This window comes from Zeugodacus cucurbitae, chromosome 6 (genome assembly GCF_028554725.1).
Source record: "Zeugodacus cucurbitae isolate PBARC_wt_2022May chromosome 6, idZeuCucr1.2, whole genome shotgun sequence".
Taxonomy (NCBI): Eukaryota; Metazoa; Arthropoda; class Insecta; order Diptera; family Tephritidae; genus Zeugodacus; species Zeugodacus cucurbitae.
In genome coordinates, this window is record NC_071671.1 from 7,164,111 (window position 1) to 7,179,229 (window position 15,119).

The 15,119-nt window shown below is 25.2% G+C and overlaps 1 protein-coding gene across 10 annotated transcripts in view; it reads left to right on the forward strand.

Annotated features, from left to right (window-relative positions):
- Nucleotides 1-15,119, forward strand: part of LOC105210299 (MAP/microtubule affinity-regulating kinase 3) — a 55,293-nt gene that overhangs the window by 32,012 nt on the left and 8,162 nt on the right. For 3 of the 10 annotated variants that reach the window (XM_029039075.2, XM_054234068.1, XM_029039080.2), the window contains exons 3-14: nucleotides 3,201-3,416; nucleotides 3,549-3,769; nucleotides 3,836-4,117; nucleotides 5,078-5,271; nucleotides 6,770-6,882; nucleotides 6,983-7,163; nucleotides 8,461-8,611; nucleotides 8,700-8,827; nucleotides 8,897-9,059; nucleotides 10,022-10,132; nucleotides 12,895-12,965; nucleotides 14,938-15,061. In XM_029039075.2, the coding sequence (XP_028894908.1) occupies nucleotides 3,201-3,416; nucleotides 3,549-3,769; nucleotides 3,836-4,117; nucleotides 5,078-5,271; nucleotides 6,770-6,882; nucleotides 6,983-7,163; nucleotides 8,461-8,611; nucleotides 8,700-8,827; nucleotides 8,897-9,059; nucleotides 10,022-10,132; nucleotides 12,895-12,965; nucleotides 14,938-15,061 (1,955 nt within the window). The remainder of the gene's footprint in view (nucleotides 1-3,200; nucleotides 3,417-3,548; nucleotides 3,770-3,835; nucleotides 4,118-5,077; nucleotides 5,272-6,769; nucleotides 6,883-6,982; nucleotides 7,164-8,460; nucleotides 8,612-8,699; nucleotides 8,828-8,896; nucleotides 9,060-10,021; nucleotides 10,133-12,894; nucleotides 12,966-14,937; nucleotides 15,062-15,119) is intronic. The other 7 variants (XM_029039077.2, XM_054234069.1, XM_029039082.2 and 4 more) reach the window with 4 other exon arrangements.

Here is a 15,119-nt window from a genome sequence, read left to right on the forward strand (position 1 = left end):
GTATATGAGTACCCCCTTTTTAATATCTTGCTAAAATAGGCAGCAATGTTGTATTATAAATTATTTGTTGCATACTTTTTGGCGCGTTACCCAATTGTTTTTAATATCTACGATTTTTCACAAGCATAATATGAGTATATTCAATGCAAAATAATATGAATTGATATATTTTACCATAAAAGGTTTTCGTGATTCGTAATACAGATGAAGCCAAGTGATAGTGAGAGGGTGCTTAACTGCAAGAAAAGTAAAAAATATGATTTTGATTGAAGCAAAAATATGTATATTTTTGTACTGGTTTAACAGTGAAGAATTTTAGAAAAAAAAATTTAATTTTTTTTAATTTTAATTTTTTTAATTTTGATGTTTTTTTTCTTTTATTTATTTTATTTTTTTTTTAATTCTATTTATTTTAATTTTTTTTTAATTTTATTTTTTTATTTTAATTTTAATGTTTTTTTATTTATTTATTTTATTTTTTTTTATTTTTTTTATTTTATTTATTTTAATTTTTTTTAATTTTATTTATTTTAATTTTTTTTTTTAATTTCTTTATTTATATATTTTTTTTCTAATTAATTTATTTAATTTTTTTATTTATTTTTATTCAATTATTAAAAAATTTAACTTTCATTTTTTTTTAATTTTATTTATTTTAATTTTAATTTTTTTTTAATTTTAATGTTTTTTTATTTATTTATTTTAACTTTTTTTTAATGTTATTTATTTTAATTTTTTTTTTAATTTAAATTTTTTTAATTTTGATGTTTTTTTCTTTTATTTTTTTTTTAATTCTATTTATTTTAATTTTTTTTTAATTTTATTTATTTTATTTTTATTTTTTTATTTTAATTTTAATGTTTTTTTATTTATTTATTTTAATTTTTTTTTTTAATTTTATTTATTTTAATTTTTTTTTAATTTTATTTATTTTAATTTTTTTTTAATTTTATTTATTTTAATTTTTTTTTTAATTTCTTTATTTATATATTTTTTTTCTAATTAATTTATTTAATTTTTTTATTTATTTTTATTCAATTATTAAAAAATTTAACTTTCATTTTTTTTAATTTTATTTATTTTAATTTTAATTTTTTTTAATTTTAATGTTTTTTTATTTATTTATTTTAACTTTTTTTTAATGTTATTTATTTTAATTTTTTTTTAATTTATTTATTTATATTTATTAAAATATTTTTTTTTTTCTAATTAATTAATTTAATTTTTTTATTATTTTTTATTTATTTATTTTTATTTATTATTTTTTTTTTTATTATTTTGTCTTTTCATTTTTTAATTTTTATTTATTTTTTCTTGTTTAACTTTCTGTTTTGCTCACAACTATAGACATACTAAATTGTACGAGTATGTATGCATGTATGCGAACGAAGAACGAGTAACTGTACTCATACACATTTTGAGGTCATAGATCTACAACAAAAACTTAGTTGTAATTACTAAGCAACAAAATTTAATATGCAGTAAATATGACACTGATAATGTGAACTAACTTTCTCTCACATAATTAAAGGTTCCAGCAATTAGTTCCATTTATTTCCATAGATTTACGTTTGGCCCCACTCTTTCTCCTCCAATTGCTGCACTGCGTGAACGACGCTTGTGCTCTCATTCACGTCATAAAGTAATTAACCGAACTAATATTTTTCGAATTGTAGCCAAATGTACACAAATACGAATTATATATGTTTGTATGTGTGCTGCACACCCATTTACCGAACATATTTATGCCTTGTAGCTGTACTCGTATATATGGCAACTGCACCATTACAAATTAATGTTCGACCTAAATTTGTTGTATTTCCGCATTTGGTATACGCGTATACTCGAAAGAAAGTAAAGAAAGAGAATCGTTGAAATAATTTGTGCGTTTTTCAAAGTCAACATTTACCGTTTGAAATGCGTACGCGCATAATAATTAGTTGCCATATCAGACAAATGTGAGTAAACGTCGAACTATTCTACAAAATATTAGCAGAAAAATGGAAATTTTTTTGAGATTTTCTTACGCTCTAATGCTAGGTGTTAAAATGTTTCTGAATACTTTATTAGGTTTTTTTTTTTTGTAAACTGTGTCATCCAGCTATGCTAAAATAGCTGATGATGGCAATAAGTTTAAAAAAAAAATTTATTATTATTTCACGAGGGATTTTCTTAAGGTTATGATAAAAGTAATTTTAAAAAGAGTAAAATAAACCAACAACAATTAGGCATTATGCCTGAAATTGAGCCTTAAAAATTACTAAAAACAAATTGGAGGAAAAAAAATTCGAAAATATATATTTAAAAAAATGTATAGTTTAGTTGTTTTAAGTCTCTTCAAGGGGGGAATAAAAATTATATCGTTTTCATCATAATTGTATGCAACTGTTGCAAGTGTGTATACTTTTGATCATGACTGTATGTATGGGGTGTCAATCACCAGCAAAGTGTATTGATTCTCATAATTATAAGAAAATAGGAGACGAAATGTTTATTTTTAAAAATATTTTTTTTTTTTACTTACAACGGTGAAAAGTACATCGTAGAATTGGATAACAACAACTCAAATCCCTACGGCTATGTAATTTAGAATACTAATCAAACAAATTGAATAAAAATAATAAAAAGGAAATGCAAAATTTAGTAAAAACTAATAACAGGTATTTAATGAACCCATAAATAACCAACTAGTTTGCTGAGAGGATATACAATAATGGGTAATATGATGCTTTAGACCTTGCAGGCATATATTTTTTGAAATCATTTGAGTAATACTACTACTATATGAACATATTTCAAAATTCATGTGAATTATATTTTTTTATAAAAAAAAATTAATTAAGAGAAATACCTTTTTTTATAAAAAAAGATAAGATTTTATAAAAAGAGATAATTAATAAAAAAATTTAATAAAGAAATTATGAAAAATTTTAATTTAAAAAATATATCATTTTAATATTTTATTAATTCATACTTATTTAGCTAAAAATTTTAAATTTTTGCATATATGTATACATTTAAAATTAACTGTAATATTTTATATAAAAAATGTTTCAAGTGAATATCAGAAGTATGTACGTAAAATACGTTTCTTACACTTACAACACACATAATTCAAACACACGTTATTTATAACTACCTACAAATGCATGTTTCATAACAATATTATTTACAAATGTTTTTTTTTCCTAATTTTTTAGGGCTCTCCTAATATGCAACTGCGCACCAGTGCACCAATGCGTTGGCGTGCCACAGAGGAACATATTGGAAAATATAAGCTTATAAAAACAATCGGTAAAGGCAATTTCGCTAAAGTAAAATTAGCTAAACACTTGCCAACTGGTAAAGAAGTGGCTATTAAGATAATTGACAAAACCCAATTGAATCCGGGATCTCTACAGAAACTCTTTAGAGAAGTAAGTTGAACAAAATTTACGAAACATTAAAAAAAAATAACAAAAAAAATATAAAAAAGTAAAATAAAATAAAGAAATTAAAAAAGTAAATAAAAAGATGAAAAAATGTAAAATTACCAATTTTAAATTCAGGTTAGAATTATGAAGATGCTCGATCATCCAAACATCGTGAAACTTTTCCAAGTTATCGAAACCGAAAAGACATTATATCTGGTTATGGAGTATGCGTCCGGTGGTGAAGTATTCGATTATCTTGTCTTGCATGGCCGAATGAAGGAGAAGGAGGCACGTGTAAAATTCCGACAAATCGTATCAGCTGTACAGTATTGTCATCAAAAGAGAATTATACACAGGTAGAACACATAACTTTCAAATCAATTTTTTTGTAATAAATATTTATGGCATGACATTTTTTAAAGGGATTTGAAAGCGGAGAATCTGTTGTTGGACAGCGAATTGAATATAAAGATAGCAGATTTTGGTTTTTCAAATGAGTTCACGCCCGGCTCTAAATTGGATACATTTTGTGGCAGTCCACCATATGCTGCACCTGAATTATTTCAGGGAAAGAAATATGATGGTCCTGAGGTGGACGTTTGGTCTTTGGGCGTAATTTTATACACATTAGTTAGTGGTTCATTGCCATTTGATGGTTCCACATTAAGAGAACTACGCGAACGTGTACTCAGAGGCAAATATAGGTATGTTTGGGTGTAAATACACTGTTCATGAATTTTTTATTTAAATTATATTTTTTATTAATTTTTATTAATTTTTTTAATTAAAAAATAATAATTAGAAAATTAAAATAAGAAATTTTGTTAATTTTATTTTATATTTTTAATTTCATTTTAATTATATTTTTATTAATTTTTTTAATATTACTTTTTATTAATTTTATTATTATAATTTTTTTTTATTAATTTTTTATTTTTTTAAATTTTCTTAATTATTTTTCAATTGTATTTTAATTATATTTTAATTAATTTGTTTTTAATTTTTTTTGTTAATTTTTTTAAATAAAAAATATAAAAAATTTATTAATTTTTTTTATTAATTTTATTATTATTTTTTTTTATTTTTATTAATTTTTTAAATTTTCTTTATTTATTTTTTAATTTTATTTTAATTTTATTTTAATTACACATTTATTTTTATTAATTCTTTTAAATATTTTTCATTAATATTTTTTTTTTTAAATTATATTTGTATACATTTATTTTTTTTCAATTCTTTTATTCATTTTTTTAATTATGTTTTTATTTTTATTATTTTTTTAAATTTTCTTTATTTATTTTTTAATTGTATTTTCATTATAATTATTACACATTTATTTTTAATTTTTTTTATTAATTCTTTTAAATTTTTTTATTAATATTTTTTTTTTTAATTGTATTTTAATTATATTTGTATACATTTTTTTTCAATTCTTTCATTATTTTTTTATATTTTTTTAAATTTTTATTATACATTAATTTATTTTTATTATTATTTTTAATTATTTTTTTTTAATATTTTTTTAAATATTTTTTTTTTTTTAGTTTTTTATGTTTTTATTTTTATTTATTTCTTTTATATTTTTTTATATAATTATTACAATACTATTTTCAACACATTTCTAATGTATCACTATAAAACCGTTTTCTTATATGTATATATAGGATTCCTTTCTATATGTCAACTGACTGTGAAAATTTACTTCGTAAATTCCTTGTATTGAATCCAGCCAAACGCGCCAGTCTGGAAACTATAATGAGTGATAAATGGATGAATATGGGGTTTGAAGATGACGAATTAAAACCCTATATCGAACCAAAACAAGATCTAGCTGATCCCAAACGGATAGGTAAGACGGGTACTGTACACAAAATAATAACTTGATTTTATTTGTGTGTAGTTAGTGATTAGAAGTGTGTTTTTTCCCCCCTCATTAATTAATATAATGCCTGCATGCATTTTCAATTATCCAAAAAAGTATTATATACATACTATAATATATAACTATAATTTTGAATTGGGTAAACAAGTATTAACCAAATGTGATTGTGATTGTGCTGATTTTGTAACGATTCAGCAAAATTTTGTACAGACGAAACAACAAACTACTATGTGCGATAAGGTCTAATGAAAATTTATTTTTAAAATGTATAATATACAAATATATAGAAAATTGTTTGCGATAATAATTTATGCGTTTTCTTCTACATGACGGAAGGATAAATGTTGTGTGCCCAAAAATAATTTTTTTATACCAAACTTCTTTTTTTTCAAAAAGATTTCCTGTTTGTGTGTATATAATTTGTTTTAGACTCGTTTAGCAGTTTTTTTGAATTGTAGTTTACATATTGTTTGTATCTCTAAACAATTAAGTACATATAAATACTTTCCTAACTCATTTGAAACGATGTAAATACCAATAGTACAAAAAATTCGTGCTCGAGCCAACAACAAATGTTGAAGTTGCGATTAAACATTGTGAGTATGAATTAAACTTGAATTTCCATTAATAAAAAAAAAGTGAAAATAAAAATAAAAAACAAAAAACATTTAAAGGCCACATAAAATACTACTACACATACAAATAAAGTGTGTGTGTGTGTGTGTAGTACACATGCATAAATTGGTACACAGTTTGCTATTAAAAGTCACATATGTTTGTGTTTGTCAACTCGTAAATCAGCTAAATTAGTTCTAAATACATTATGATGTTACTAGCGGCGCTTTAGATGTTTGGAAGACTACAGATTTATTTAAATTATAGGGAAAATATATAATTTATAGTTTATAGGTTTATACATAGCTAAATAAAGCAGTGTGCGAAATTCCGACTCTCCAACAACACATTTGTATACATTAATATACGTTTTAATACTAAATGTTTGTCCATAAACTATATGCCGTTAGTTTTTAAGTTGTTTTTTTTTTGTAAAAAATTACATATACAGTCGCCACGTAGCAAACCAAAAACTCTCCACTTCAACTAACTACGATTTTTGTCCAAAATACTTAAAATTGTAATGAACCCATTTGCGTTAACTCCCAAACATTTATAACAAAAGGTCGTCTACCATGAAATTGAATATAAACATTAGCAAATCACTTTTACAACCCATAATATATGCCAGACTAGCTAACTCTACATGAGTGGCTACCCACATAAATGTTAAACAAACGTCAACTATACACCCAAAATCCTCTTTGGTTACTTGAAAATTATTTTTTTCTGAAATAGTTAAAAAAAAAAATAAATAATGACCACACTTGTGTATGGGCATTAAAATATGAACACACATTTTACACAAATATCTAACACAAACCTTTTCTTCCAATGTCAACGCCAAAAAAAACTGTAGAGGCTCTAGTGGCAATGGGTTACAACAGACAGGATATTGAAGTTTCACTGTCCCAGGTGCGTTACGATGACGTCTTCGCTACTTATCTGTTATTGGGCAGAAAAAGCACAGATGTAAGTGTACAAGTTCAAAAAGCCAACGCAACAAACAAACAAACAAATATTGTTATATAATTGTATTTAAAAAAAAATATATAATAATAATAATTTACAGCCTGAAAGTGATGGTTCACGTTCTGGTTCGTCATTGTCGTTGCGTAATATGGGTGGAAACGATACGGGCGCCACTACGAATGCGTCCGCACAGAGTCCCACACATCGTGGCGTACACCGGAGTATTTCCGCTTCAAATACAAAACCAAGTCGACGTGCTTCATCTGGCGCTGAAACACTACGTAAGTGACTGATTTTATGTTTTTTTGTTTCTAAAATCAATAGTAGATAGTTGCAAAACCATCATTGCAGTTGTAGCGAATCATGAAAAAACGCTTTTGGACATTTGCTAACGCTGAATCTTTTAATAAAATACAAAGACGAAATTTGTGAATTTTTTGTTTTTATAAATTATAAATTTATTTAAATATTTTCTTCCACATCAGTCCACTTTCCAAAGCTTTTAAATAGTAATTTTATTTGCGCACCACATGAAAAAGCTAAATTATTCGCATAACCTATACAAATTTTCAGTTTAAAAATATTCTGCAAACAGGGTAATATTCAAAAACGAAATTTTTGAATTTTTTGTTTTTATAAATTATAAATTTCATTAAAAATATAAGTACACATCAGTTCACTTCAACGTAATACCTACATTTTGCCGCTTTTAATAGTATTTTCTTTATCCACATCATAAGAAAAAGCTAAATTATTCGCATAACCTACAAAAATTTTAATTTTCAGTTTAAAAATATTTTGAAAACATAGTATGACCTTAATTGTTACTTAAACTTAAATTAATTTTAAAACTAAACAACTGAACGATGACAGCTTTAATGCATGTTTATTATGAATTATTTTGTAAAACCTAACATACTAGTATTTATTTTACGTTAAAGATTTGTCGTTAACAAATTTTAGAATTTTAAAACCTAACCTATTAATCACCAAGTACTTCTTTTTTGCATTAAAGATTTGGCGTTAACAAATTTCAGCGCTGACATTTACTCGCTTTTGAATCGGTATTTCATACAAGCAATATTTGATTCATTACAATACAACAATTCTTGAAATTTTTTTCTAAAATTTAAGTATATAATTTAGTTTCGGTATTTCATACAAGCAATATTTGATTCATTAAGATTCAAAAAATTACGATTTTTTAAATTAATTTCTAAAAATCTACATTTTCATAATTTCATACTTTATAAACATCAGTTCTCGCATTTTCAAATATCAAATAATTTACGCTCATTTTGTCACATAAAAATTAATTTAAATTACATTTGATAATACTCTTTGTATCGTATTATCTATCTAGATTTTTTCATTAATTGTTTTAAAGCAGCGCTACATAAGCACCACAATTTGTACATACATAAATCGTACATAATGTGTAATCGTAATATGTGTATACAAGTGAGGATAAAGTTTGTATAGTCAATTGAGTATTATTACAATTTTCGTACATATTTTCAACTCATCTAATACATTTACCGCCAAAGAAAAACAATTTCATAATTTTATGATGTTTAGAAATCTTTCAACGTTTTATCGCAGGTGTTGGCCCAACAAATGCGGCAACAAATGTTGTAGCTGCAGCAGCTCCTGGTGCTATAAATGCGGCGCCGTCCAACAACAATTACGGTGGCACTGGCTCGGGCTCATCCGCTGAGCGCTCTTCAATGTAAGTATTAATTGAAACTGAAAGTGAAAGCAATTATAATAAATATATATTTTTTTGCATTTATTTGCTTTTGTTTGGCATCCTACAGTAGCAGCAACTTTAAACGCCAAAACACAATTGATTCGGCCACAATAAAGGAGAATACTGCGCGGTTGGCAGTACAAAATCACAGACCCACATCAGCTACTCAAAAGCTTTTAACAACCGCGGATACAAGTAATTTCTTATTGCATACAATTTAATAAATGATTAATTAATAAATATAATTCATTACTTTTGCAACAGCACTCAACAGCCCTGCGAAGCCGCGAACTTCAACAAAATACGATACATCAAATACTAATCGCACTACCGTTGGCACAAGCGGCATGATACCACGTCGTTCCACCACTTTATATGAAAAGACTTCATCAACTGAGAAAACGAATGCATTGCCAGCGGAAACAAAGTAAGTGCTATGTTATGAATAAAAGTATAAAATGATGAAAGCAGCTAACAGATTTGCTAGCGCAATTTTGAAATTTTATTAAAATCCCGTTGTGTCTCTTATACGGCGTGTTTGAAGCAGAAATTCATTTTTATGCATTTAATTTTTTTTAACTCTACAAAATGCTAAATACGCTCAGTTTTATTGAAACCATATCAGTTTTATAGGTTAGGCATGTTTAAAAATAACTAATTTACAGTTATATAGTTAAGCGAGATACACGTTATATAGGCTATATTGACATTGACATATCAACGTTCATTACTGTCTGCACATACACTGTTTCGTTGTAAATTTACACGGAGGCGACTACACCCTACACAATTGAGCCAGCCATTAAAATGGGGGACATGTAGTTTACAGTTAGTTACAAATGCAATAATCAATATGAGAATGCTCTATATATATTTGTATATACATATGGCATTCCGTATTTACAAAAAAAGTAAAAAACACATCAGCGCTTGTATAATATATAATTTTCATAAAAAAACGACATTTGATATTATTTAGACACATTTTTCAGTTGTTGGGCATACATTTATGCGTGTAAATATATATTTTTGTATATACACATAATTATCATCCTATATACTAGTAAGCGTGCAAGTAAATAATACATATACATTTGTAAGAAAGTAATAATTTCGCGTAAAATATTATAAAAAAAAAAAAACAACAAAAATGTAAAATAACTTTGATTTCAAAATTTTTAATTTTATGAAAAACATGGTCTCTTTGCATATTTATACAAAATTATGTCTTCTAAAAACACAATTTTTCTAATGCTTTAAAACTTTCCAACTTTCCTTGAACTTGAGTGTGTCTTGTTGTTTGTTATAAGCAGCTTTTTCTCAAAACACAACTATTTTTTGTCGTTACGATTTTTCTGAAATTCAATCTTTCTTGAAACGCACAATTAGTGGATCTGCCAACGCTACAGGAAAAGGCCATGTTAAAAGCGCCTCTGTCTCCAGCCCTGGCTCGACCGCTGAGGGAGGAGTCGCTGTTTCCAATGAAACACTCGGAACGAGGTATAAGACATAATAACACTTACAAATACAAAAACAAACACAAAAAAACATAATAACCAAGCATTTACACAATTTGTTTAGTATGGATTATTTGATTTCGTCTTTTAGCTATTTATTATCGTACATGCATTTAATTGAGCTTAATTTAACAATAAGCGGTTACAAAAATTCTAAAACAAACTCCATGTGAGGCTAGTTCGAAGCATATTTGCTATAAATTTTCAACGCTGCTTTTTCAATACGCGTCAACTAGCGTACTACATTTGAAGTAATTCCACTTTTTTAATATTTATGAATAAGATATTTTCCATTAAAATTATCCACTTGTTCACTCTGTACCTATAGAATTTATAATTCATCTATGTATCTCTGTGTTGACGAAATATGAGTTGCTGGCAACTCTAATTTTATTTATAAGTTTTTATTTTTCATATTTGCAATTTTATTTTTATTATAACTAAGTATTTTCCGTTTTTTTCTTGCCTAACCATTTGTATGGACACAAAATCAACATTGAACGCGTACGTACTTGAATTGTACCAATCTCTACTCTATGTGCACGCCGCTTCTTCAATGCTGTTTCAATACGGTGAGTGTAAAAATTCAAAGTTATTAATTCTAAAAAATTAAGAAAAAATTGTGATTTAAATTATTAATTAAAAAAACAAAATGGATGGTCGTATATACACAAAAACTAAGCTCTGCACCTTTTTTTATTTCATTTTCTTTTTTGTAAATTAGGTAAATAATGGCGTTAATTAGTTGTAACTTATTTAACGTAATAGTTTTTTAGAAAGTGCTAAAAAATTATAACTACGTGGAATTTAGACACCTAGTAAAGGTGTGCGCGTGAAGAATTTAGTAAATTTTTATCAAACAATTAATTTTTAAGTCGTTTAGCAGCTAATTGTATATAATTTTTTTTACAAAAATCATTTATTATTTTTTCACCTTGATGCTCTTTTTTAACACTCGTTTTTAATATTAAACTATTTATAATTAACGCATTCACATTATTTACATATTATTCATGTCGTCTTTAAAGCAGTTTCGTTGAGTGTTAAAGTGCATAATTGGTATAATATATATAGGCTTATATATTTATATATTTGTTTTGCACCGTTATGTTTTCAATTATTTAAGCTTTTATACGTTTAATATTTTATTATATGCATTTGCTTAAGTTGTTACTTTACAATTCTATTAGTTACAAAAAATATAGTTTTTTTTATTACTTTTATCATCGCTTGCACAATTTTAGTTTTTATTACAAAAATTATTAAGGAAAAATGCAGAGCGAAGTGCTTGCAGCGACCAAGAATACATATATACATTTGTTTTGCTGTTGTTGGTTTTTGTATTAACTGTCACTTCATATACGTACATATATATTTATATTTATATTTTTTATTTATAATTTATAATGAATGTGCATATTAGTTTATGTTTAAAAAAAGTAAATTCGATCGGCTTTTTACAAGTTTAACTGTGGCATAAAATAAACTTAAAAAAATATATAAAAAGTAATATTGTACAACAAAAAATTATTATTAAAAAATATTTATACTTTAATAAAAATAACAATGTTTGTTTTAACAAAACTCAATCTGCATTATTGTAAAAAAAAAGAAAAAAAAATGTATATGTAAAGTAGAACAGCAGAAAAGCTTGTAAAAAGTAGTTTCGTGTTTATTTAATAATTGGCCAATTTTACTATTCGTTCATTTTTGCATACTCCATTTCATTAGAACTTTTAAGTCTTTTATGTAAATCAAATTTTATAAATGATAAAGTATTTTGTTTTTAATTTTTATTTCATCATTGTAACGCTTGGCTTAATTATTATTACTTTTTTTTTGTTAAAAAAAAAACTGTTTTTATTTTTTTTTGTAATAAAAGTTATAATAACTTTTTTATTTTACTAATTTCATCATTGTAACGCTTAATTATTATTATTACTTTTCTTTTTCTTTTTATTTAATAAGCAATAAGCATTAAAACTCCAGACGATTTTTTGATATATTTTAAACAAAATATACTTCTGTCGATTTTCTGTAAATTTTATTAAATTTATCAACCGTTTAACACTAGTTTATAGTACTAATCAATGTAAATATATACGTGTATATATAGCGTCAACTAGCCTAAGCTGCCAAGCATTAAGTAATGCAATGCAAACTATCTTAATTATATATATGTATGTGCACTTTATTTAAAACAAAAAAAAAAAGAAAAACATTTTGATTTCGTTGTTTTTTAATTTACGTTTTTTATTCTTATTTCTCTTACGCATGAAAACACATATTGGACATCGCTACGATCTCAAATCCAACATGAACTACCTAATTTGCTGCCTAACTGTTTGTTCGCTTACCGTTCGTACCGTTCCATCCCGTACAATTGTGATTACAAATCAAATCAAATCAAAACAAAACTGACCACCACCAACCACCACATGTACATGCCCATCTCGAATATAAATTAAAAATAAAATCTAAAAATGAAAAAAATATATATAAATCTATGTATATATGCATATATGAATAACATGCAATTGCAATTGCAAATAATATGGCAAATAATCCAACGCGCGCTTTGCTCCAAACAACGATTTGTTTACCATTTTATAATATAATCACATGTGTTTGTGTGTGTGTGTGTCTATTATATATGTACGTACATCCTTGGACGCAATCGCAATCATGCCATTTAATATAAAAAATACAAAATACAAAAACAAATAGTTTCCACAAACAACTTAGAATGACGTCGGCTGTTAAGTCTAGCAGGCATTTCCCCAGGAATGTGCCATTACGATCAACCTTTCATTCTGGTGAGTTGTCCCTTTTTACTCTTTAGCGTTTTTAAACTATAAACTAATTTTTTTTTTGCTATTTTATAAATAAAGTATACATAATAAATAAATTAAAGAAATCTAAAAATAGAAAATAATATAAATTAGTAAGCTAAATTTTAATTTTTCACATTGGCTTAAATAAAGCACCGTTAATTCGTGAAAAAAAAACATATTTATTCAATTTATATATTAATGTTTTCTGTTCGAACACATGGTTTTTATAATAGTCAATGCACAATGCCACTTTAGAACGTGTTGAACAACAGTCGTCTAACCATATAGTATATAGAGAAAATATAGTTTATAGGAAATACTAAAATAATAATTACTAAAATTCATATTAAAAAAAAAATAAAAAATTAATATTAAAAAAATTCAAAAATCAATATTAAAAAAAAATCAAAAATTAATATTAAAAAAAAATCAAAAATTTATTTTTTTTTAATTATACGACCAACAATTTGGGTGGTGTTTTATAAGTATATTAAATATGTACTTTTAACATTTCTCTGCGGACTACGACATCCTTTTTTGTAACTAAACTAAAAATGTACGGACATGCTTTGTTTATTGAGTTAACAGCAACAAGCTAACTGCCAATGCGCTTCTCATCGCATTCACACAACTTCATTTTAATCTTCATTTAGCTTTCATTACTACAGCGCGGCAACTGGTCATTCATATGCTTCATACTTTATAACGCGGTTTAACAACATTTGAAGCATGTCATTTACATAAATTAAACGCGTAAGCTTTTTATAGCTTTTATCGACCACACATTAGTATCGGATCAATAATCATGTTTACATCATAAATACAATCAACGCTGCTTATATTATTAATACAAATATGCATAAGGCAGTGCCGTTATTAACTGCTTCACATCAACGTATTCATTTAATTGGTTCAATATTAATTTGGTAGTAATTTATTTTAAGCTTAAGCGCGCTTCACCTCAATAAGCGTGAGCATTTCGCAAAATGCATCCTTTTACTAGCCAAACGGTACATGGTATATGAACGAGCGCTTCAGTTTCATACACTCTAAAACATAACTGTTCACATTTTCGAATTTCCGTTTTCGTTAAGAAATTTAATTTCTTAAGATAATTTGGTTTAAAAAGCATGTCATTATTCTAATTAATTTCATACATATATATACTTTCTTGCAGTTATTTGTGTTGTGCTACTTATGCATTTATTTATAACAGTTTTTCCAAGCACTTGAATACTCGACGTGAAGTTAATGAGAATTGAATTTTGAGAATTTAAAAAAAATATATTTTTTTTTTTTTCAGAATGTTAGAATCTATAAAAATCTTGTATGGTTAGGTTATATATAGGACGCATTTTGACGTTTTATGAAGATTTCGAAATCTGAATTTACTTAAAAAAAAAACGCGTCATTAATTTTTTTTTAAATTTAATACTATTTAATTAAATTTTTTTTCTTTTTTTTTTTTAATTAAAAATATTTATTTTTTTAATTAAAAATATTCATTTTTTTAATTAAAAATATTTATTTTTTTAATTAAAAAATTTTTTTTTTCTTTTTTTTTAATTAAAAATATATATATTTTTTTTAATTTTACTTTTAAGACTATTGACGCAGCATAATATTGGTTAAAATGCGCGTTATTTTGGGGTTACTTGTCACTCTTGTATTATTCTCAAAAATTTAACTAAACGGAATGCATTGTTGTTGTGTAATTATTTAATATATTTTTCTAAAGGTGTGCATATTTGCCGATTATAAGACAGTAAATTAAAAAAAAAATTATTTTTAAAAAATTTCTCAAATTAATTAAATATTCATACATTTTCAGTAAAAATATTTAATATATTTTTTAATACATTTTCTATTGTATGTAAGTTATACTCACTCCCCCCACACCTCACTTCAACCGCCCAACTAATCAATGACTTTCTTCTAATGCATAATTTTACAGGCCAAACAAGGACTAGAAACAATGCTGCATTGGAGTACTCCGGCACGAGCGGTGCCTCGGGCGACTCTCCACATCCAGGCAGAATGAGTTTTTTCTCGAAACTGTCATCCCGATTCAGTAAACGGTAAGTAGCGCAAAAACAGAAAAAAATGCATAAAAATTTGTTGAAAGCGTATTTAATT